The sequence below is a fragment of the Myxine glutinosa genome, chromosome 1 (genome assembly GCF_964187855.1).
Source record: "Myxine glutinosa chromosome 1, kmMyxGlut1.1, whole genome shotgun sequence".
Classification (NCBI taxonomy): domain Eukaryota; kingdom Metazoa; phylum Chordata; class Myxini; order Myxiniformes; family Myxinidae; genus Myxine; species Myxine glutinosa.
The window spans coordinates 191,619,335-191,643,709 of NC_136261.1; the positions used below are offsets into that span (position 1 = coordinate 191,619,335).

Genomic DNA, 24,375 nt, shown 5'->3' on the forward strand with positions numbered 1-24,375 from the left:
GTAGGTTACAACTTGCCAATTTATTTGAATACTTGAGACCATTTGCACATGTAAATTATAGTTTATTCATTCTCGTAATTGTTTCATTCTGTACAGTATGTACACATCTATCACAAAAAATGTACCATGTATATTTCACCTCCATAATATACAAAGTACCTGTCATTTAGTTGGGTAGAACTTAAGGATAATATAAAATTGTCCACAATAAGTTCGCACAAACCTGTATGTTGCACTGCTTAAAAAAAAAAAAAAACAGTGTTGGACACCGAAAAAATTAACAAAAATAAAAATGCATGTTCAAAAGCACGTGTCAGTCAAGTGTTGGACACCAAAAAATCAACAAAAATAAAACTGCATGTTAAAAAGCATGTGCCAGTCAAGTGTTGGACACCAAAAAAATCAACAAAAATAAAATTGCATGTTAAAAAGCATGTGCCAGTCAAGTGTTGGACACCAAAAAAATCAACAAAAATAAAACTGCATGTTAAAAAGCATGTGCCAGTCGAGTGTTGGGACACCAAAAAAATCAACAAAAATAGAACTGCATGTTCAAAAGCATGTGCTAGTCAAGTGTTGGACACTAAAAAATCAACAAAAATAGAACTGCATGTTCAAAAGCATATGCTAGTCGTGTTGGACACCAAAAAAAATCAACAAAAATAAAACCATGTTAAAAAGCATGTGCCAGTCAAGTGTTGGACACCAAAAATAAAACTGCATGTTAAAAAGCATGTACCAGTCGAGTGTTGTACACCAAAAAAATCAACAAAAATAAAACCATGTTAAAAAGCATGTGCCAGTCGAGTGTTGGACACCAAAAAATCAACAAAAATAAAATTGCATGTTAAAAAGCATGTGCCAGTCGAGTGTTGGACACCAAAAAATCAAACTGCATGTTAAAAAGCATGTGCCAGTCGAGTGTTGGACACCAAAAAATCAACAAAAATAGAACTGCATGTTCAAAAGCATGTGCCAGTCGAGTGTTGGACACCAAAAAATCAACAAAAATAGAACTGCATGTTCAAAAAGCATGTGCCAGTCAAGTGTTGGACACCAAAAAATCAACAAAAATAGAACTGCATGTTCAAAAGCATATGCTAGTCGTGTTGGACACCAAAAAAAATCAACAAAAATAGAACTGCATGTTCAAAAGCATATGCTAGTCGTGTTGGACACCAAAAAAAATCAACAAAAATAGAACTGCATGTTCAAAAGCATATGCTAGTCGTGTTGGACACCAAAAAAAATCAACAAAAATAAAACCATGTTAAAAAGCATGTGCCAGTCAAGTGTTGGACACCAAAAATAAAACTGCATGTTAAAAAGCATGTACCAGTCGAGTGTTGTACACCAAAAAAATCAACAAAAATAAAACCATGTTAAAAAGCATGTGCCAGTCGAGTGTTGGACACCAAAAAATCAACAAAAATAAAATTGCATGTTAAAAAGCATGTGCCAGTCGAGTGTTGGACACCAAAAAATCAACAAAAATAGAACTGCATGTTCAAAAGCATGTGCCAGTCAAGTGTTGGACACCAAAAAATCAACAAAAATAGAACTGCATGTTCAAAAGCATGTGCTAGTCGTGTTGGACACCAAAAAAAATCAACAAAAATAAAACTGCATGTGCCAGTCAAGTGTTGGGACACCAAAAAATCAACAAAAATAGAACTGCATGTTCAAAAGCATGTGCTAGTCGTGTTGGACACCAAAAAAATCAACAAAAATAAAACTGCATGTGCCAGTCAAGTGTTGGACACCAAAAAACAAAGACAAAAATTAAACCATGTTAAAAAGCATGTACCAGTCAAGTGTTGGACACCAAAAAACAAAAATTAAATCATGTAAAAAAGCATGTGCCAGTCAAGTGTTGGACACCAAAAACATTTAACAAAAATAAAACTGCATGTTCAAAAGCATGTGCCAGTCATTGTGATGCAAACCAAGTGACTAATCTTGTCAATCAACAAAGGGATACAACCAAGCCTCATTTAAAACATATCCAATTCAAATGTCTGTTCACACGTGCTTGCAGGAGTTGATGGTGAGGAATGATTCCAGTTGTGGCTCCACCATCGGACCTATTCTTTCAGCACGTCTAGGCCTGCGTACTGTGGATCTGGGTGGCCCCCAGCTGTCGATGCACTCTATTCGAGAGATGTGCTGCACATCCAGTGTGGAACAAGGGTTCACACTTTTCCAGGTATGCCTGTAAACAGGAACGAGTATAAACAAACAATGGATGTGATTTATGAAGTTCAATTTTTCGCTTTTCAATAAATGGATCCATGTTATACTATACGACATGTTCTACTTTAAAATGTGGATGAAAATCTGCACTTTTAAAATACAAGGAGCTTTAAAGCAGGAGGTCATTTGGCCCATCATGCCTGTGCTACATTAACAAAATCTATTCATTTATCGACTCCATTTCTCACGGGGCACGGGAGCATCACCACTCCAGGATATGTGTGTCGTTGATTGTTATGTCCATAATTCACGTTTCAGAAGTTGGAACGAGGTCCTCCCAGGACTCCAAGTGCCCACCTTTGTTTCATTGAAGGATCTCGTTTTATGGGCTAAGTTGTGTTGTTCTCAGTTTTGTTCTGAGGGATCTTTTCAGGATCATCACTGAGCCGTGTGTGTGTCTGTCTGTCTGTCTGTGTGTGTGTGTGTGTGTGTGTGTGTGTGTGTGTGTGTGTGTGTGTGTGTGTGTGTGTGTGTGTGTGTGTGTGTGTGTGTGTGTGTGTGTGTGTGTGTGTGTGTGTGTGTGTGTGTGTGTGTGTCTTGTCTGATGAATTTTGACTGTGATACATTCGGTCGTTACTTATCCAATCTCAACCAAACTAAACAGGAGGCATAGGAGTCACACGATGAAGGTTGTAGCAAATTCATTTTCATTTTTCAATTCATTTGCCCCCTCCACAAGAGGGTTTCCACGCCAATGGGTTGCGTGTCGAGGTGTATATCTGTGTTAAGATAGCTTTATCGTAGTGTTTTTCAAAGTTCGCTTGTAATAACAAAAGCATAATATTAATATTATTACAAAACAATATTGATACAAATAATATCTCCCCCTCCCTAAGGGGGTTTTCCCTCCTTGAACAAACGCCGTGTCATTGTTTATAAATAGCTTATCGTGGCGTTTCATGGGAGCAATGACTTACCAGAAGTAATAATATTATAAACCATGAACACGTTTGAAACCTTTTGAACCTTTTGAAACAGTCACTACTGCTGTTTAACCCTGAACAGAAAGGGAGAAAACCCAGGGTGTGTTCAGTTACCAAGCAGCTAGCTAGCGCTTGCCAAGTCAACAGGTCCTTATCAATGGTTTCAAATGGAGAGCTTGCTTGAATGCTTAAATCATTTAGCAAGTCCTCTACAAAAAAAAAACTTGGCAAATGAATACCCCCCACCCGCAATGTTCTTGAGGCCCGATCCAGGATCTACTGTAATCTATATACCCCAGAGAAGAATGACCATTCCTGCCATAACCCACAGGGAACGGGTGTACTAGTGAAACAAAATGAATGAATGATTGTTTTAAGGCCATTTTCCTCGTGAGAGCAGGGGTTAGCCTTGCCCTGACAATCATGGTTCAACATGACAATGTTCAACATGACAATCATGGTTCCCTGTTTGAGGCAATGTTTTTATGGCCGGATGCCCTTCCTGATGCCAACCCTTAGTCGCCTCTTACGATGCGCAGGGATACGGTGTACCTATTCTAAACCGGGGTACACACCGATATCATTCATCCCAGCAAGCTGGTACTCAAATTTGCCGACCTCGGAAGGATGACAGGCTGAGTCAACCCCAACAACAACAACAACAGGCATTTTAAGGCCATTTTCCCTGCAAGAGCGGGGGTTAGCCTTGCGGTCCCCATGACAATGTTCTCCATTTTGCCCTATTTTCTGCATCTCCCCTTGTTAACCCCCTTGCCCGCATTTCTTCTTCGACCATCTTTTGCCAAGTCTTTCTCGGTCTTCCCCGTCCTCTACTTCCTTCCACATTCATTCCCATCACTCTTTTCAACCAGTCACTTTCATCCTTCCTCAACACATGACCAAACCATCTCAACCTGTTTCTCTTCACAGCATCCATCACAGGCTCTATTCCCATCATCTTTCGCAATTCATCATTTGTCTTCCTCTCTCTCAACGATACTCCACACATCCACCGAACCATTCGCATTTCCACCCTTTCCAGCCTTCGTTGCTGCTCTACGTTGAGTTCCAGCCTGTTGAGTCAACCCCCCTGGTGTTAATTCAGCAATCGACCAGGATTCAAACCCAGGATCCTAGGATCCCAAGCCGGCACCCTAACCGCTAAGCCAACACCAGGCTAAAGGATCAAAATATCCTTTTCCCTTTGAAAATGCATTCCGTTGTAGGACGATCCTAAATTGAGCACCTTAACTAGGAAAAAAGTAGAAACTAGAACAGCACTCAGTAGAGAGCATACCTCCACCAGGTTGGCCATATCACTCAATGGTGAAGAATCACTTAAAAAAATTCTACCAGCTGGATCCGGATCTGGATCTTCACCAAAATCGAACTAGTAATATTAAATATAAATTTTCCTTAGTAGAAGCAGGGAAGTATTTTAGGCACCCACAAAAAAATACTCCTGCTGGTATATTATAAAAGGAGCCATGTCTGTCTGTTTGTCATGCTATAACTTGAAAATGGATTAACGGATTTAAATGAAACCAAAGATGAGGTATTCAGGAAACTCCTCGGAAGGTTTGATACACACAAAAAAAATAAAAAAAATAAAAAAATGAAGATTTGTGTCTGGGTAAATAGGCACAGATGGCGAAACTGCAAACACCAACTTGCGCTGCTGGCTATCCCCGCACAGAGGGCAGGATCTCCTAGGAATCCTTTTTTGTTTTTTCTCCATAGATTAGTCATCGGAGCTATGCTGAGGAAATGGAAAGCCCCATTTTTTTTTTTAGCAATTACACAAAGGCAGAGACGAGACCTCAAGAGTTTGTTTCTTGCCATGGCCAATGCCTAATACATGGCCCCCGACAATTTGATCAAAACAAAGAAAAGAGGGGGAGGGCAAGAAATTATTGTTATTTTGATCTTCCTCTTTGTGTGCTGTTGTACATAATTTGCAATTCAGCATCTAAAAAGGCTGTGATGAATATCGCATTAACCCTCCCCACCCACTCCCTCTTTGCTCCCTGAGTGTATAGCTAGGCCAGTATGTTTACGCTGCCTATTTTTTTCCTCCCATTATCATCAACTGCTTTTTAGCAATTAGACAAAGATTGGTATTCTCGTCAGCGAAGCAAATCATTTATTGTTGCCTGATGATGCCCGTTTCAAGAACAGACAAGTTCCCTTCCTCAGAGGCAGCAAGTGCAGCATTGGTGTGAGAGCACGCAAAGTTCTGGTGGGAACGATTTTTTGCACACGTTATGCACGTTACACACACACGCACGCACGCACACACACACACGAAATTGGTGGGTTAGCAATCGTACAGAAAACTTCAACTTAAGATGTAAGACAATACAGGATAACAGTATGCAGACACCTTTAAATGCCATGTGCATATTGTATAGACACCTCATACACCGTGGATGGAATACTGTACAATTATTGAACATACTGCTTTTTTGTAGGGTGCTGAATTGAATAAAGTATTGAACATACTTTAGTCCCTGGTGTTGGGCTAGCGGCTAGGGTGCCGGCTTAGGATCCTAGGATCCTGGGTTCGAATCCCGGTCAATCGCTGAATTAACGCCAGGGGGGTTGACTCAGCCTGTCATCCTTCCGAGGTCGGCAAATTGAGTACCAGTTCACTGGTAATTCCCTGCTTGTCATTAAAGGCAGCAAAAAGGGTTGGCGTCAGGAAGGGCATCCGGCCGTAAAACATTGCTTCAAAAAGGGGACCGAAAAACAACAACAACCACAGTTCCCGAAAAAGGCCAACCCCCGCTTGCGGGGAAAAATGGCCTCTAAAAGGTGGTTTTTTTTTTTTGGTTTTTTTTTTTTTTGGTTTTTTTTATTGAACACAGGTTTGGGAAGGATAGGGAGTACAACACAGTGTTCATTTGTTTCATTATTGTAATTACTAGCGTGACTCGGCGCGCCCCGCGCGCCTCACCACACGTCGTTTCAGAGGGGTAGGCATCTTTGACCCTTTCGGTGTCTTTTGGGTCTTCAGGGCCATTTGGGTCTTCAGGGTCTTTTCGATCCTCTGGGTTTTTAAGGGTATTTGATGTGTTTTGGATCTTTGGTGTCTTCAGAGGCTTTTGGGTCTTAAGGGGCTTCGGTTTTCATTTTATGGGCCTTTGATTGGGGGTCTTTTGGGTCTTCAGGGGCTTTTGGGTCTTAAGGGTCTTTTTGGGTATTCGGGATCTTTTGGTCTATAGGGTATTTTGGGTCTTCGGGGGTGTTCACTGTTCAGGGTATTTTAGGTCTTCAGGGTCTTGGGGGAATTAAAGGGTCTTCAAAGGTCTGAGGGGTCTCAGCAGTCTTAATGCAATTGAGGGTTATTTAAGAGGGTGGTAATTTAATTTGAAGAAGAAGAAGGCGTTTTCGTCGCATATAAACATAGCGACATAACGACATAACCATATACGTTTGCTATATTATAATAAGATGTATAAAATATCCTGTGATGCAGGATTGCTATTCGTGGTTGATATGAAACCCAATGCACGTTATGTCCTTTGCCCCTGGTGGCAGCTTTAACCAATAACTCACTTAATCACCACAGCTGTTTGCAACTCGAAATACAAAAGATACTCATCCAGTTTGGAACAGGCCTATAAAACCGAGCATTTTGGACTACAGTGTAGTCTATAGGTATCCAACGATAGCAGGGGTAGACATTAACTTTCAAACTTGGCTGTCCCTCGGGCAAGTGAGGGATACATTTACTTGTCCGACTCACAATACAATTTGTCTGAAATGTTGACGACTCTAACATAACTCCATCTTAATATATGCTGTCCACTTGGCAATGCTCATATTAAGATTTTCATGCTAATTTTTCAGCGATACATGCTCTGTCACGGCACTCAAAAAACAAATATTTATTATATAAATTAAGTACAGACTTGGCATTTAATATGGAATATTTTTTTTGCGGGGGTGAACTTACTTTTCAAGATGTCTTAGAACCAAAAGTTCATTGGAATTATGTTGATATTATTCTAGATTTTGTTAATGTGACCTTTAAAAGAAACAAAAACCACATTTGACATTTCGAAACAAATAAATTGATCCTTGAAAGTGATGTAAACTGATATCGAACTCAATTCATGGACAGTACTGTGTTAAACCTCTGTACGTTTTCCAGAAGTATCTCTTTATTTTGCACATTAGCCAAATTTTTTTTAAACAAAAACAAAAGTTAAATTATGACTGGGATTACAGACAGTAAAATTACAGTTCAGTATTTCGTGTAACCCCCACGAGCATTCAGGAGAGCATGTACACGTTGAGGCATGCTGTTCACGAGATTTGCCAAGGTTTGGACAGGAATCGCTTGCCATGGATGAGGTGGGTTGCCATGGATGAGTGACAATAGCCTGCTGCAATTCACGCACAGAGGTCGGCTGCTGGTCCAAGTGGTCGATTTGACCGGTTAATTCTGCCCACACGTTCTCTATCGGATTCATATCCGGGGACATGGCAGGCCACTCCATATGCTCTTCACCATGGTCAGCAAGAAAGTGTTGGATCATGCGAGCACGATGAGGCCGTGCATTGTCATCTTGGAAGACAAAGTTTCCTCGAAAGGCTGCACGAGCAAATGGAAGCAATGTTTCTTCCAGAATGGCCCTGTACTTGAACTGGTTCAGGTTTCCATTCAGAACAACCAGGTCAGTTTTGCCCCCTGCATGAAAAGCAGCCCAAACGGTCACCCCACCACCTCCAGCTTGGACTCTTGGCACTATACAATCTTTGTTGTAGGCTTCATGCACTTGTCTGCGCACTCGGACACGGCCATCTTGACAATAGACCAGAAATCTAGACTCGTCACTGAAGATCACGTGATTCCAGTGTCCTGGCTGCCATAGACGGTGCTCTCTGGCCCACTGCAATCGGCGCTGGCGGTGTTGTCTGGTCAGGCGTGGCTTTCTCAGGGGATGCCTGGCACGATAGCCTGCTTGAACCAGTCGTTGGTTGACTAGCCTTCTGGATACAGGCACATTTGTCAGTTGCTGCCACTCAGCCCTAAGCCGATTAGCTGACTTGGTACGGCCATTCCGGACTAACCGGTGCAGCTGGCGATCATCCCTCCTTGTGGTTCTGCGGGGACGTCCTGGCCTCGGTATTGGAGTAGGGACACCCCTCTGAGCATTCGTTTCAGGATCGTTGACACCTGACCTTGAGTGATGCCATCCTGCTGAGCAATAGCACGCTGTTTCATGCCGTAATTTCGTAAAGCCACCACTCCATGACAAACAGCATTGTCAAATTGACGGACCATCTCCAGAGGAAGCGGCAATAACTTTTGGAGACGTGCAGCAGTTGTTTTCCACTAATACAGAACGCAACAACCCTTGTATACCCGACTGTGAAGCCAATCATCAAATGCACCTGTCCGTACATTTTGCCACGCCACCTGTGATATAATCCTGTTGTTGACTTCTTGCTGCGACAGACAATCAGTGACATGGTTCTTTCAACAAATAAATCACCAAAGTGTAAAATAATCTCACCAGATTGATATACCGAGTTAAGAAAGTAAACCCAAGTCAAGAAAAAAACAAAAATTCCATATGAAATGCCAAGTCTGTACTTGCACACTATTTATTACATCATCTCATCTCGTTTCTCGAAGAGATGAACGTATAAAATGGGTCGTGATGTTCGGATGTCTGTCCATCCGTCCGTATGTTAACTTTTTGCTATTTGTGCTACCCGGCTGATTGTTCTGAAACTCGACACATGACTACAAGAATGTGACTTGCACAATTTCACAGGCTTTGATTTTGAATCATGGTGGCTCCCAGGGAGTGGGGTGGAGGTAGGGAGGGGGGGGGGGGGGCGCACAATCACTCGGGTTTCAATTTCTTGATTTCGGATCACGAGGGCTCACAATGGGAGAGAAGCAGGGTAGGGGCGGGTTTGGGGGGTGTGGGGGGGGGTGGGGGGGGGGGGAAGGAGGGGTTACTGCCTGAAACTTTGGATCCCAACTTGGGTACCCTCTGAAACTTCGGATCCCTACTCGTCCCTTGTTTACCAACCGATTGCTCTGAAACCAGATACAGCCCTTCTACTCGACGGTCCACAGGATTGCTCTGTCTTAGATTTTTTGATTTCATATCAGGGGGTCTCCCAGGGGATCAGGGGAGTCCTGCCAAATCAGCAGAGGTCTGAACTACAACCTAAAGAGATGACCGTCAGCCCACTCGGGGCTATATTTTATTTAAATAAAGTGTTCAGTACACAACTGTACACAACAGAGAACAGCCAATGGACACACTAACACTGAGTTTACCATGTAACATGTCATTGTCACAAGGGTGCAAAGACACGTGCTTAAATACTGCGGACTGTATTACATGCAGGAGGTCTGGTCACTTCCGAATAGTCTAAGTCAAGATTAACAAGTGTCCACATTTTTCAAGAGGTTGAAGAGATCATCTTCATCCTGACAAGCTGCATCTACTGGATTACCCAACATGTGTGAATTTTGGTTAAAATGAGGTGCATCGGTCGTTTTGCATCACAAGATTCAGACCAGGACCATCAATGGATATACATGGGTGATTCATCATGTCAGTTGGAGATGATGTCGTGTCATCCTGATATGCTTAATAGCAGAAAATCCCCTCACAAATAGTTGATGATATTGCTGATGAAAATTGTGGGGACCAACTCGAAGACGTTTTAAAATCTGTCTACATAAAGGTCCAGGTCTGATATAGATAGATGTGAAGGCTCGAGGTTTGTGGCGAGATATTGTACTCGCTCATTTGTCTATGGTTTAACTTTGTCTTTGGTTTAAGACACTGCTTTCACTTTCAGTGTTCAACTAAAATGGACGTTATCGACAGTATTTCTATGATTTTTCGGTGTTTTATGCCGCTAAATAGCTTGTTCCAGAACATTTATGATAAATATGCATGACGTGTTTATAGAAATATTGAATTATCCAAAAGATAAATATCACACACCAATGACCTGTGTGAACAGAATTTTCACTTGTACTGGACAATTACACAACATTAATGTCGAGCCCAGTAGAGGTAGTTTTAAACAGCCAAAGATGAATTCTGCAAAGTGTCAGCACAAATTGAAGCCATCCGACTGGTCTTGCCCTTGCTAGAGGCCTTTCGGAGCCTTTGAGCCACAGGTCAATTGAGGCAGCATTGTGGCATTATGCGTATGTGCACGACGTGTGTAAAAATCCCCAAATATTATCCTCGGTGTTAGATTCTGGAATTTTTGCCTTTGAATCTAGATCTCTACACATAGTTTGCTGTTGTTCAAACTTAAAATTGACAAGCGTTACGCCTAGGTCCCCAGTCGGTGAAGTGATGTGAGTTGACAAAGTGGAAGATGCAGAAAACATGGAAGAGTCGATAATATGTGCGAGTGGGTTGGAGACACACCCACACACCAGATTAGAAGTTAGTAGTTCGTTTATTTTTCAAGATATTCCGCTCACAAGGTTCAGACATGTATGGTGGTGGCCATCTTGGATTTTGATGTGGCGACCCAATTTTCAATAGCGTTCTTCCTTATGCCCAGATACACCCACACACCGGATTAGAAGTTAGTAGTTCATTTATTTTTCAAGATATTCCGCTCACAAGGTTCAGACATGTATGGTGGCGGCCATCTTGGATTTTGACGTGGCGACCCAATTTTCAATAGCTTTCTTCAATATGCCCAGATACACCCACACACCAGATCAGAAGTTAGTAGTTCATTTATTTTTCAAGATATTCCGCTCACAAGGTTCAGACATTTACTTTTCAAGATATCGCGCTCACAAGGTTTCGATATGGTGACAGCCATCTTGGATTTTGACGTGGCGACCTAATTTTCAATATGGTTCTTCCATATGGCTGGTTGCACCCACACACCAAATTAGAATTCGGTCCTTCGCTTACTTTTATAAAGATATTGCAGTGCATGTACGCACGCACAGACGGACGCACACATGGACGGAGGGTAAAACCATAGTCCCCCTTTCGCTCCGCGGTGTGATGGGGGACAAAAACTCTTGTCAAGTATTTTTTGGCGCACAAGTCGATACTTTTCCCCCGGAAGTGTCTTGGCCTCGACTTGTACTCGGATTCGACTTATCTATGGTTTAAGACATTGAATTGCATAAATGAAAAACAATTTGCAGAATGTGATATTTTCTGAAATAAAGTGTATAATTACTGATTTAAAACGCACTACAGAATTCGGTGCACAGAACGTTTTACGATTAGCTGAGCATTTAAACGTGAATCTGCCCAATGATGCATGCAAACCTATCCAATCAATAATGAGCACATACTCACCAATTATGTTTGATCCATCCCTTTCATCGTAATCCTAAGTAACCATCCTTACTACGTCATCTCCAAATACCTCCCGCATGATAATTGAAACATTCGCTGTGTCTCATCATATTTAAAATACAGAAGACCTGTTTTTTATTTTGTCCAATGTGAATGTAATAAAAAGCGTTTCTAGAGGTGTTAGTATAATGAAAATATAACCTATATTCTAATGCATTAATCATATGATCTCTGACCTTCTCCCTGCCCTCTCCTTTTCAAACTCTTACATTTAGGGTTTTTTCAAGCATTTTCCTGCCGTTGACAGCCAGCTTACTTTAGATTAAAGCCCTGTGACTGGATCTGCGAAAAGTATCACGATTGATGGAGATTGGGACCTGGATCTATCTACTTATGCAATGATCTATTTCAACACTTTTTGATGACAAGAATTGCAATAAAATGAATAATGTTTAAAAAAAAGAAAAAGTTTGCTTGTGTGGCGTTCATTTCATAATTTGTTTTATTTTTTGGAGGGGGGGAGGTCCGTTATGATGGGAGAGAAGCAGGGTAGGAGTCACTTGCTTGTCCTTGTTCCTCCTAGGAAGTATTTTTCTTTTTTTGGCCTCAACCTTCATGAAAGGCCATCTTTCTACTCAAAATGCTAAGGCACAAGTTTGGTCAGTAACACTCTCTCCTTCAACTAGCCATGGAAGCTCCACCCATCCATTCATGTTGAACATCTGGCTCCTGATTCGGTACCACCTGTGTTTGAGTAGGAATTTTGAAATTGACCAGGGTGCTAGTGGAAACCCCTACTTTGCAAAAGACACTGTGGGATCTTGAATGCCCACCAGCAACCAATGCTGACAGACGTCTCAGTTGATGGGTGACACATGAGGTGGTCACAACACCCTGGCTGTGAAGCACGCCTGATAGTTTATAGTATCGTTGAGAAATGAACCCAGACTAAACAGCTCAAAGGTGTCACCACTGTACAATCCTGTCAGGCAGATTAGCTAAAAGGGTGGAAGGCTACTTTGCGTTTAAAAAAAAACATGTTGATTCATGTAAAACCAAACAATAATGGCACTCAGTAGAGCACATACCTCCGCCAGGCTCACCAGTTTACGTTTTGTATCCCACTGATCGGCCGGATCTGGAATCAAACCTGAACCAAAATCGAATTGCTTGCCCTTGTCACCTCACCTAGTCATTCACCAAGTTTCGTCCGAATCCGTCTATAACTTTTTGAGATATCGTGCTATATATTGATTTTAGCCTCATCACTAAATGGTGAATAATCACTTAAATTCTCTGATCCGGATACAGATTCGAATCTTTACCAAAATTGAACCAATTCCTTTGTCACACACCCAACCTGTCCACTAAGTTTCATCCAAATCCGTCTACAACTTTTTGAGATATTGTGCTATATATCATTTTTGGTCCTATCTCTTAATGGTGAAGAATCATTTTAAAATTTCTCAGATTCAGATCCGGATCTTCACCAAAACCTAATCATTTCGTCTGTGTCACATACTCTACATCTCCACTAAATTTTGTCCAAATCCGTCCACAACTTTGAGATAAATTGTTTACAAACAGACAAACAAACAAGAAATATGTCGTGTACAGCACGATACTTGTGAAATCCCTAAAATAAGTTGTTGACCTGTGGCCTATGTTCACCTCAAAATAATTGGTGGTTGAATTAAGTGACCAGATATGCAAATCCTCTTGAAGTTTCAAGTCAATCAGATGAAAATTGAGGATTTTAGAAATTCGACAAAGTTGTTGACATCAAATTGCTCATTTCAATCAAGATAAAAATTGACAATCTTAATCATAGCTCAGGTCAATGGCATGGAAATTGATTATTTTTCAGATTAAAATTGATGATTTTAGAAATTTGACCTTGGGTTGACCTTTGACCTCAAAAAATTTTGCTTTCCCCATTCAGTGATGCACTATGCAATTGCTGTTTAATATTCAGTTAATATGATGAAAGCTGATGATTTTTCATATGAAAATTGATTTTAGAAGTTTCTTTAAGTTGACTTTTGACCTTTTGACCACAAAAATAGATGGTTTCCCAATTTAGTGACCCAATTTGCAAATCCTGTTGAACTTTCAAGTCAATTGGATGAAAGAAATGATGATTTTTTTCAGATGAAAATTGATGATTTTAGAAGTTTGACCCTGAGTTGACCTTTGACCTTTTGACCTCAACTATTTGGTTTCCCAATTCAGTGACTCAATATGCAGATGCTGTTTATGACTCGTATGACATATAACGATATGTTATGTTTATGGTATGTATGAGATGTTTATGACTTTCAAGTCAATTGGATGAAAAGAGACAATTTTAAAAGTTTGACCTCAACCAGTAGGCTTCACAGTTGTGACTACGTCTACAACTTGCTAAATGTTTCATGATTATCGATTTATAATTGTGACCTGTAGGTGAGTGGCAAACAGAATAACAAAGTCAACCAACCAATATACTGTACTTGAAAAATCTTCGATTTTGTAATTAACAAACAGACGGGGTGAAAACAAAGCCTCCATCCACCTTCGGTGGCGGAGGTAACAAGATGGAGTACTATACACATGACAAGCATGAAATATCCATGCATTTCTCAGATTTTGAAGGCATTTATTAACTTTATTGTAAAGCTTGCATTAACTTTGCATAATGCAGCCAGCCACATTCATTTTAACTATCTTACTATAATTCACCAAATGTCCGTCCGTCTGTCTGTCCCTCCATTCGAAGGTACCGCAAAACGGCTGAACCGATCGCAACGATATTTTTGGTGGGTAATCCTGGGATCCCCTGGAGTAAAATAGGTATATTGTTTTTCCAATTTCAGCTTTCGCTTCTAGTATTTTCAGGTTTGGAATCCCGCATAACGTTATTTTCCCGGGTGCCGCACAAACGGCTGCACCGATCGCTGCACGGCTGCACCGATTGGACTCAGTGGCCTCGGACAAAGACCTTTTATAAGTACATGGGTTGAATCCCTGCTTGAGAGAATGCCAACCCCCTCCCCGCCATCACGGCCGTCTCTCCAACTCGCAATCCCACGAGATATGCGGAAAGGACGACCCAAAACCAATTATCTTCTTTTTGATTCGTATATAAACATCATTAAAAGTAAATAATGACCTCGGCCAAAGTTCAAATGACGTGAGTTTAATCTCCACATGAGAGAATTCCACATAGCTATTTGGGTGGTGTACAAGCCAGCAAATCGCTGTCTCCATCGATCTTGCCAAGGCCGTAACAACTATCGGCTCAAAATCCTTTTAATTGTTGACTTGGTAGTTTTTACAATGAAGGAAACATTAACAATGTTGTTAAAAGTTTATATTGTGATTCATTTGTGATTGGAGTTATGTTGTTTGGAATGAAAAAAGAGATATCGAGTTCAAGTGAATGACGACATTCCGTGATGGTTTCTACCTTCAAAACGTGAATTTGCGGATCGCCATATGCAGATTTGCCATTGACTGGGTATGGAACAAACGCCAACGGTTACGTTTTTCATGGAAGTCCTTCACGAACTTGCTGTCCATGTCTGACGTGCGACTGAAGGCGCTACAGGAATGTGGAATTTATTGGTTTCATGCTTCAGCATTCGCCGTATCTGCATTGCCTGTTTGCTTCTGGCCACTCACCCGTGCATAGCATAGCACGGGTACCTCACTAGTTACTTCAATGGAAGGTGATTGCTTATTCCAAGTTTTCCCATCATACATTCGAAAAAGTAGCGACAGCTTTTTGTTCTTAGAGTACCATAGTAAAGGTTACATGCACGGTTAAACCTCAGAGTAAATTTGTCACTTTAAACAAGAATCATTGTATATAGATTAGAAAAATTCAAATGAATGTATTCAAGGTTTAAACGTAACGATGCCAGGAACAGCAAATTCAGCTGAACCTTGACGTCATGGTGAGGTGCGTACAGACCTGTGCCTAGATGAGATGCGCCGACTCTCGTACTGTTATGCAGGCCGGTGACAGTCAATTCGAGATCCTGTACGCGCTGAAGGATGTCATTTAATAGCAGGGCAAGTGTGCTGTGGAGATCTGTAAGGTGTACAGTGGAGAAAACGGTAGGCATGGATGTCCCGTACCATTTCACTTTTAGAACTTTTACCTGGTGCCTTCAATTACCATTGGTTCAATTATATAGTATGGCATTCGTGTGGCATTTCATTGGATATCAGATTTACAAGGACATCCGTTTCTTAGATGAGCCATATCCGTGAAACAATCGAACAGTACAAGAAAGGAACGATCTGCATATAAGCGATGTAACAATCTCTTCTCCATTCCAACACACATTTAAAGTGTTTATTAAACCCTCCTCACTTGAAACATATTGTTACGGACACGACTTAGATGTTATGATGGGCCGAGCGGAATGGCCGCCGTGTTCGCACAAGTTACCCGATTATACTCGAATGTTGGCCGAGTCGCGCTACGCTAGATCAATGAAGGAAAGGACACAACGGCTAGGTTAAATGACACGACACCAGGGGTACAGTTCTCAAGGCCTCCGGAGGAGGTTATATTAGTTCGGAACGTTTAGATTACAGGGATGAGAGAGACAGCATAGAAAGATAGGCACTTAATTACGGTCTTATAGTAGCCCCGACAGACGACAGATAAACAGGACAAAACTGACTCACACGGGGATTGATGGCAAGGAAGGCAGGTAGTCGATGGCTCAAGGTGCACCTTGGCTCAGGGGCAAAATCGACCCGGTCCGGTCCAAAGATGCGGGGAGGTCGCTCAGCGCTCGGAGGTCGCGACTTGTCTTTCCAAGCTGGGGGCGCATCTGACCTCACGTCCGGTAAGTGGCTGCGCATATCCGGCGGGGAGTGACACGCCCTCGGCTCGTTAGCTCCGCCCCAGATGGCATCGGCCCGTTGCTTCTTATTGGGTGCGGGGGTTACCGGGCTCCGCCCCTGACGAGGAGCTGACAGCCAGCCCCTTCGTGGTAACCCCGTGGAGCGCATGGGCAATGGCGGCTAACCAAGCCGGAGTGAGGACGCACACTCCCCGCGCCGCGCCGCGCCGCCCCCCTCTGTTGTTGTAGTTGTTGTTGTAGTTGTTGTTGTTGTTGTTTCATGGGGAAGATGGGAGGAGGTATGGGGAGGTCCTAAACTCACTACTGGTGCCATACAATCACATTCTGGTGCAACGAAGAGTCAGAATTAATGGAAACGAGTCCTTAACTGACATAGACTAAGAATAACTAGCAAGATGTCCGAAAGTTGTCTACGTGAGATGCGGTGGACCTGGGCACGACATTTAATGGGGGAAGAAGGGGAAGGTCGGTTCTACAGAGTGTTGTTTACAGACAATGGGACTAGGGAATGGGGGATTGGGGATAGTTGGGGAGTATTGGGGAAATAGGGGAATATTTACAAGCGGATATGGAGGCCAAATCCCATATCCGCAACAATATCATGTTTTGGGAATATTTCCCCATGTACCCAAATACAAAGTAGGTGTTTGGAGGCAGTCCCCTGGCTAAAACGGTCTTTCTGCAATAACACAAATGGCACTAACCTCCAACCTACACATATGGACATAAAAAAAATTACGTTTCCTTCTGAAAAGTGCAATCCTTGGGGCTAATACCATTACCAAACCAGACAGAGCATTTAACAATGCAGGTTTTTATGCCTCCGCCGACGAATACTCCAGAGGCATTATGTTTTCAGGTTGTCCGTCCGTCCGTGATAGGTTTTCGCTACCGCAATAACTTGAGAACGGCTGAAGGGATCTAATTCAAACTTTGTGTAGGTATGTATAATGATGTGAAGATTAACCGATTATAATTTGAGGCCAAGAGGTCAAAGTCTGTAATAGGTCTATGAGAACGGCTGAAGTGATGAAATTCAAACTTGGTGCAGGTATGTATAATGATGTGAAGATTAACCGATTATAATTTGGGGCCAAGAGGTCAAAGTCTGTAATAGGTCTATAACTTGAGAACGGCTAAAGGGATCTAATTCAAACTTGGTACAGATGTGTATGATGTAAAGATGAACTGATTAGATTTTGGGGTCCCGAGGTCAAAGGTCAGAGGTCATGTCAGGTACAAATGTGATAACTTGTGAACAGCTGAAGGGATTTAAATTAAAACTTGGTACAGGTATGTATAATGATGTGAACATAAACCGATTAAATTTTGGGGTCAAGAGGTCAGAGGTCATGTCAGGTAAAAATGTGATAACTTGAGAACAGCTGAATGGATTTAAAGCAAATTTGGTACAAGTATTATAATGATGTATTATAATGATGGCAGCCTGGTGTTGGGCTAGCGGCTAGGGTGCCAGCTTAGGATCCAAGGATCCTGGGTTCGAATCCCGGTCGATTGCTGAATTAACGCCAGGGGTTTGACTCAGCCTGTCATCCTTCCGAGGTCGGCTAATTGAGTACCAGTTCACTAGTAATTCCCTGCTTGTCGTAAAAAGGCGACAAAAAGGGTTGGCGTCAGGAAGGGCATCCGGCCGTAAAACATTGCTTCAAAAAGGGGACCAAAAAACAACAACAACCACGGTCCCCGAAAAAGGCCAACCCCCGCTTTGCGGGGAAAAATGGCCTCTAAAGGTGTTTTTTTATTTATTTATGATGTAATAATGTGGGAGGAGGCATATTTGTCGACGTCGTGGCGTCGAGGAGTGTCGTTCTAGTTTTAAAATTACTTTTAAGAACCGTTCTAGTCTGTTTTGAAATGGTTACTTAGTGCAGAGACTGCCTTCCTGAAGGTCAACAAGGAACTGTGACGTAGGAGACCATTCAGCACATCCTGCATCCACTACACCGCCATCACATTAAATAAACCCATCAAGCTATGTTAACGCCCGTGACGCCGGTTACTTTCACTTGGTGGAGGTATTATATATGCAAATACAACTAATTACAAATACAACAAATTAAATTTGCATTAAACTAAAATTTTAAATTATGATCAGGGGAGGCTTACCCTTGGCAATCCTTTTGTGATCGCAGATATGCAGTTTAGCCTTTTGGTCTTGTTCCCCTTAAGAAGTTTTCCTACTGCAATACATCCTTTAAGAAAAGTGACCATTAGACTGTTGTTGGATGGACAATGATACCTGAGCCTTTTCCAGTTATGTTGTCAATTAAATGTTCAAGTCATCTTTCTATTCCTTAAGGATATTGTTACGGCCATTCAGTCTTCAACGACCATCCTGGCGGATATGGGACAAAAACGTCTCCGCGTCCACCAGGTTAGTTTGGCATGAATCAGCGTCTCCAAATGCAGCAACCACGGCAGTATGCCAACAGGAAGAGCCGAGCTGCGTTTGTTGACATTCCGCATTTGAGGCTAATTAGCATGGACCCAATGTGCCTGTCTAATGGGTTAACAATCCAATTTATTTAAGCGCTATGGAGCCCGCTTCCAATGACCACACAATATTTCATCAAAGCAGGGGTATTTATTAACAAGGAAATGGAGAAAGGGGAGAAGGCATGGCTGCACAGCAGCGATTACAATCTATAGCGCTACTCGGAAAAGTGGATACTTCCACAAAGGTTAACAGTTTACATTTTGTATCCCACTGATAGTCAAATTCCCAATCCGGATCTTCACCGTAATTGAATAAATTTGTCGTCACATACCCAAACTTTCCACCAAGTTTCGTCCGAATCCGTCCATAACCTTTTGAGATATACTGCTCACAGACAGACAGACAGACAGACAAACGGGTGAAAACATAACCTCCATCCACCTACGGTGGCGGAGGTAATAAATAATGAAACACAATGCGCCCCCAAAACCAGGACAGACTGTTATACACCTTAATTCATTCACTTGGTGGGGAACAATGGACACACCAGAGGATCAACGAGAAAAAAGAAAACCTGTGCTGTATGAGCCTGTGCTGTATGTGCGTCAATGGAGTGTAACAGTTATTAAAGCGTTATTGTGTGGAGAACTGGGTTGAATAAAAAAGCGCTTTTCAAAATGTCCATGAACTGCTTACAAAATTTCAGTCAAGCGACTTTATCAATTTCTTTCAGACTCTGCACAGCTTGAATTTTATGGGGATTAAAATTGGAGGTCATCGTGCAGAATACGGCGAACACTCGCGACCGATATGTTCAACGCAGCCGATTGATGCCTGGCAGAGCGAGTTGGACTCCGCAACACCGCTTCCCTAACTCTCCCAATGTTCTCTGGTGTGTGGACCGTTCATGCACAGTCAACAGAGTGATCACAAACACTGCCGGTGTTATTGAATTTTTCCACCCACTTGAAAATAATGTTACGAGAGGGAATTCTACCGTGCAGTGCAACATCAAACTCACGTCTAAATCTTCTCTGCACCTGCACTACCGATTTGCATTCAAAAAATGCCCTTACACCACGTGTTGTGGCACCGACCAGTTCTCCATACTGTCTCTCGCTACACTGACAGGAGAAACTGCGTGGCTTTCAGATCACGTGACACACAAGGTTGCCCCCACCTTTAGCTGCAGCTGCTTTCTGAAAACCGTCACATTCCATTGACTCACCCTGTATAAACTAAATGTTTGTGACCCAACTCCTCTGAGCTCCCAAGATTAATCGCCACAAAACTTTATAGGATAACATTTTTTTAACCACGATGCACCTAAATAGGGGTTTTAAACAGTTATTTTATCACAATTCCTAACTTATTATATAAATACTTGAGTAGTCATCACCTGTCGGCATAATCTCCGAGGGTAGATCCATATATAAAATGCTTTATAAAAAGCCCAATTATTTTCGAATTTCAACCTGGATACCAATATAACTGGTGAGATGGTGAGCTCTAATCGTCAAATATGTTATCAGGTGTGAAAAATAACTGTTAATCGAGACGTTACCATGATCAGTAAGATCAGTGATTGAGGAGTTACGTGACCTCTCAAATGTGCTAGTGATTCAAAAACCAAAAATAGCACGAACACAACTTATACATTGATTTAATGGTAATATTACTGCTCATCAAACTACTCACAAGGGTAAAAAATAAAGTTTGTACAAAAAAAAAAGGTTACCACCTTAGCTAATTTTAAAACATAGGGGCAATACCCCTGGCGCTCACCTGGTGGAATAAACAGTAAATTGCACCGACTAAGGGTATTTTAAACCAATGGCAATGGTTGTTAGAAGACAGGGCAGCATGTAGAATTATACTAACATAATCATAAGACTTGAAACAAACAAACAAAAAAATACCTATTTTGGGGGGCAACGCCCCCTCCCCCAACCCCATCTGACTCCTAAGACCCCAATTTTTCTAATGCCTTGATCAAACTTGGTACAGCACGGGTGATTAAAGTTGTGGTGAAGTTTCATCGAAATTGTGTGTGTAGTTTCTGAGAAGAAAGCAAATATCTATTTTAGGGGGTCAAACCTGGATCTACTTTGACCTCCGGTAGACCCCCTAGACCTCAATATTTATAATGCCGTGTACAAACTTTAGTCACAACACAACAAATATAATTTGTGCCAAATTTGGTCGCAATCCCATCAGCGGTTTCGAGGAAGAAGTTTCAAGTGTTTAAGGACTGGCGGACAGACGACGCGCCATCGCATAAGTTCCCCTGAACTTCGTTCCAGGTGAGCTAAAAATGAGCATACCTCATACTTACCTTAGCACACCTCCACATAAACACTCTCCAGATACACACTCAAAAGATTAAAACAAGCGATTTTGATCCATGTACCTCTGTAATCATTTAGAGTGTTCTGATTGACAGAAAAGCAGATTCAGAATATCTCATTTAATTAAGTCGTGATGATCTAGGGTGATCGGTACAATTGGTGCATTTTTAACTCAGGCCGCTAAGTTCCCATAAGTTATAGTTTGAAAATTACAAGTCATACAGATAAAACAAATACATTAAACAAGTAGAGCTACATTCAAAGTACACTGCCACCATGCTACATCTCCTATATAAGAGAGCTGTTGGTCTGTCTGTCTGTGTCGCCATTTTTCTCAGAGAAGGTTGAACGGATCTTAATCAAACTTTCAGAGGTTCATCAGTGAGTGCATGGGAGTGTTTTAGGCAAAAAAAAAAAAAATTTTTTTTAAAGAAAGTTCGTTTTTTTTTGTTTTTTTTTTAAATAAAATATCTCAATAGTGCCTAAGCCTTTTATAAATTAATAATAGTTATATACAAGTACAATTTGGCATGAATAAATACAAAACAATCACCAGACATTTGAACACAAATTAATTAAACAATTCCGGAAGTGTACGAAGTTGGTAGTAAGGCTTCTTCTTCTTCCTAATCAGCATCCCACTTAACTCAGAAACGTGATGAACAGCACATTCAGCAGCATATATTCAACAAAAAGGTGAAATTATGATTTCTGATTTGGATGGAATTGCTTTTCCATGATATCTGCCCTCATTCCAAATATGTTAATGTATCTTTTTATCTTGAGCAACGCCGGGTACTCCAGCTATAAACGTTTTTATACTTTACTCGGTGTACAAATACAAATACAACTTTGTCTGGGGGGTAACATAGGCTATGTGGCCACGACCTCATGTGGGGGACCGGGAGAGGGGCGTAAATTCTCTATGTAAATGTGTACCGTGTAGCGCCACCTGGCGATTGTGGCAGAGGGTATTACAATTTCCTTTTTTACCTGGGCAACACTGAGGTTAAAGCACTCTTTGCACTGGTAAATGTTTTCTCCTTCTCATCCCCGCTCCCCCAAAACGGAGGGGCCTGCCAAAGCCCCCCCACCCCCTTACCCCCCCAAAGATGTATATGTAGTATATCACCTCCCTCTCCCCTCACCTCCTGCTTCCACTCCCCCCACTCCCTTCCTCGCCCCTACCTCTCCTGGATCAACATCTAAGACAAGCAGACACCATGAACCTCAGTACCCACATAAGATTTTTGAAAAGTTTGTTCGATACTTACCTCCACCACCGAAGGTCTGTCTGTCTGTCTGTCTGTTTGTCTGTGAACACGATGTCTCAAAAAGCTATTGACGGATTTGGATGAAACTTGGTGGAGAGGTTGTGTGTGTGACAAGGATGAATTGATTCCATTTTGAACATCCGGATCAGGATCTGGCTCGTAGGATGTTTAAGTTATTCTTCACCATTGGGACATAGAGCCAAAAACGATACTTAGTGGGATATCTCAAAAAGTTATGGACGGATTTGGAGAAAACTTGGTGGACAGGTTGGGTGTGTGACAAGGAAGAATCGATTCAATTTTGGTGAAGATCCGGATCCTGATCTGGCCTTATCAGTCAGTGGGATACAAAACATAAACTGTTCAGCCAGGTGGAGGTGTGATCTCCACCGAGTGCTGTTGTAGTAATGTTTTGTGACAAAGTTGTTTTGGTACATCCATCCACCACTGAGAAACTGAACCTGCAAACCGTTACATATTAAGTAGACAGCCGATGTTTGATAAAGTGAATGACAAAATGTTGTAGTGAATGAATTATCAAGTGTTCATCGTTCAGATAAACTCACAGTAATCCTACAACGGAAAAAGCTCAATGATTCAAAGCATCAATGGTACAGGTGGAGGCTAATCTTCCTAGTGAAGGCTCCATAGTCGGTCGGTTCAAATCGACGGAATTCGAGCCGTCGTGGAAAGCGAGGTCGAAACTGACGTTTCGGACGTGCACCCTTCATCGGAGCAAAATGGCGAAGGGTTAACGCCCGTGACGTCAGTCTCTCGTCGCTTCGCACGTCACATCCCGTTGATTTAACCCACAGTCGTAAACAGCCTCTGTGAAGAGCCTTAGTCCTTACCAAAGCTCCCCTGAAAAGGGGGCGACCCGGGATCATGCCGCGCGCCTTCCCGCACCATGGTGCGCACGTACTTCCGGCTAAGCTCCAGCACTTGCTCCCTCAGCTCAGCGCTGCTGGGCTCCCACTCGGCCCGCTGTCGCACCGTCAGGTAGAACAGGAACAGAGCCCAGAGCAGGCCAAACGCCACGACCAGCACCCCGAGGCGCTGACGGAGGCGCCGGGACGCCGTGGCCTCTCCCACAGGCATGATACCGATACCGAACGGTCCTGAACCTCGGGGGAGTCTAGAGATTCTCAACGATCCACGGAGACCCTTTCATGCCACAAAAATGGACCATTATCACCTCAGAGTCGAATCCTAAGACAAGAGGTCGAATCCGCGGCCTAAGTCAGTAAGTGGACCGCTTCCTGTGATGGCGCCGCACTGTCACTGCCAACCGAGACTTGCCCATGAGATGTGAAGAAACGAGAGCTGGAACTGAATCGTCGAGTTACAACGAACCTTGACTCCTCGAGCGTTGCAAACCATTTCTTTTCATAGCACAGAGACTTCCATACGCGCCATGTTCAAAATGTTCCACGAATGCAAATACAGTTTTCCTTTAGCGCATATATTATATATTTTTAAAATACATTTATATATTTTCATAGCAACCTTATACCAGTATATTGCAGGATTTATTAGGGGTGGAGGAGAACCGGCGTTTAATGAACGATTTAATGGCCGTTACGATATGCAGTATAGCTATATGAATTATGAATGTCACTGTATCGCTGAGATAACATTTTGGTTATTTTAAATACAATTTATACACCACATGGAGAAAAAAAAAACACTTAATACCCACTCATGCTACACACGTACGATAATTGATGTTTTACATATAAATTGTATGAGTCAGATAACACGAGAAAATTCAATTAATCAACTAGTGGGTCGACTCCAAACTAATACACCGCCTCAAGTGTCACCAACGAAAAAATGGCAATGCCGTGTTCCCTGAAAGCGAGCAATATATCAGCTTCCAAAAATCATAATAAAAGTAATACGGGATGTCCATTTTAACGTCTATCCGAGG

The 24,375-nt window shown here is 42.1% G+C and overlaps 2 protein-coding genes across 8 annotated transcripts in view; one reads left to right on the top strand and one right to left on the bottom strand.

Moving 5' to 3' along the window:
* DNPEP (aspartyl aminopeptidase) overlaps positions 1-11,974 on the top strand; it is a 126,221-nt gene extending 114,247 nt beyond the window's left edge. For all 7 annotated transcript variants that reach the window (XM_068124281.2, XM_068124306.2, XM_068124290.2 and 4 more), the window contains 2 exons: positions 2,039-2,206; positions 11,779-11,974. In XM_068124281.2, coding sequence (XP_067980382.2) covers positions 2,039-2,206; positions 11,779-11,829 — 219 coding nt within the window. In that variant the 3' untranslated portion in view covers positions 11,830-11,974. The remainder of the gene's footprint in view (positions 1-2,038; positions 2,207-11,778) is intronic.
* Positions 1-23,907, bottom strand: CCDC126 (coiled-coil domain containing 126). Its single transcript, XM_068124326.2, has 3 exons — positions 23,297-23,907; positions 15,459-15,578; positions 1-2,212 (listed from the first exon to the last, which is right to left on the bottom strand). The coding sequence occupies exons 1-3, from the start codon at positions 23,541-23,543 to the stop codon at positions 2,193-2,195; spliced, it is 387 nt and encodes a 128-aa protein (XP_067980427.2). The 5' UTR covers positions 23,544-23,907; the 3' UTR covers positions 1-2,192.
* Positions 23,908-24,375: the final 468 nt, after the last annotated feature.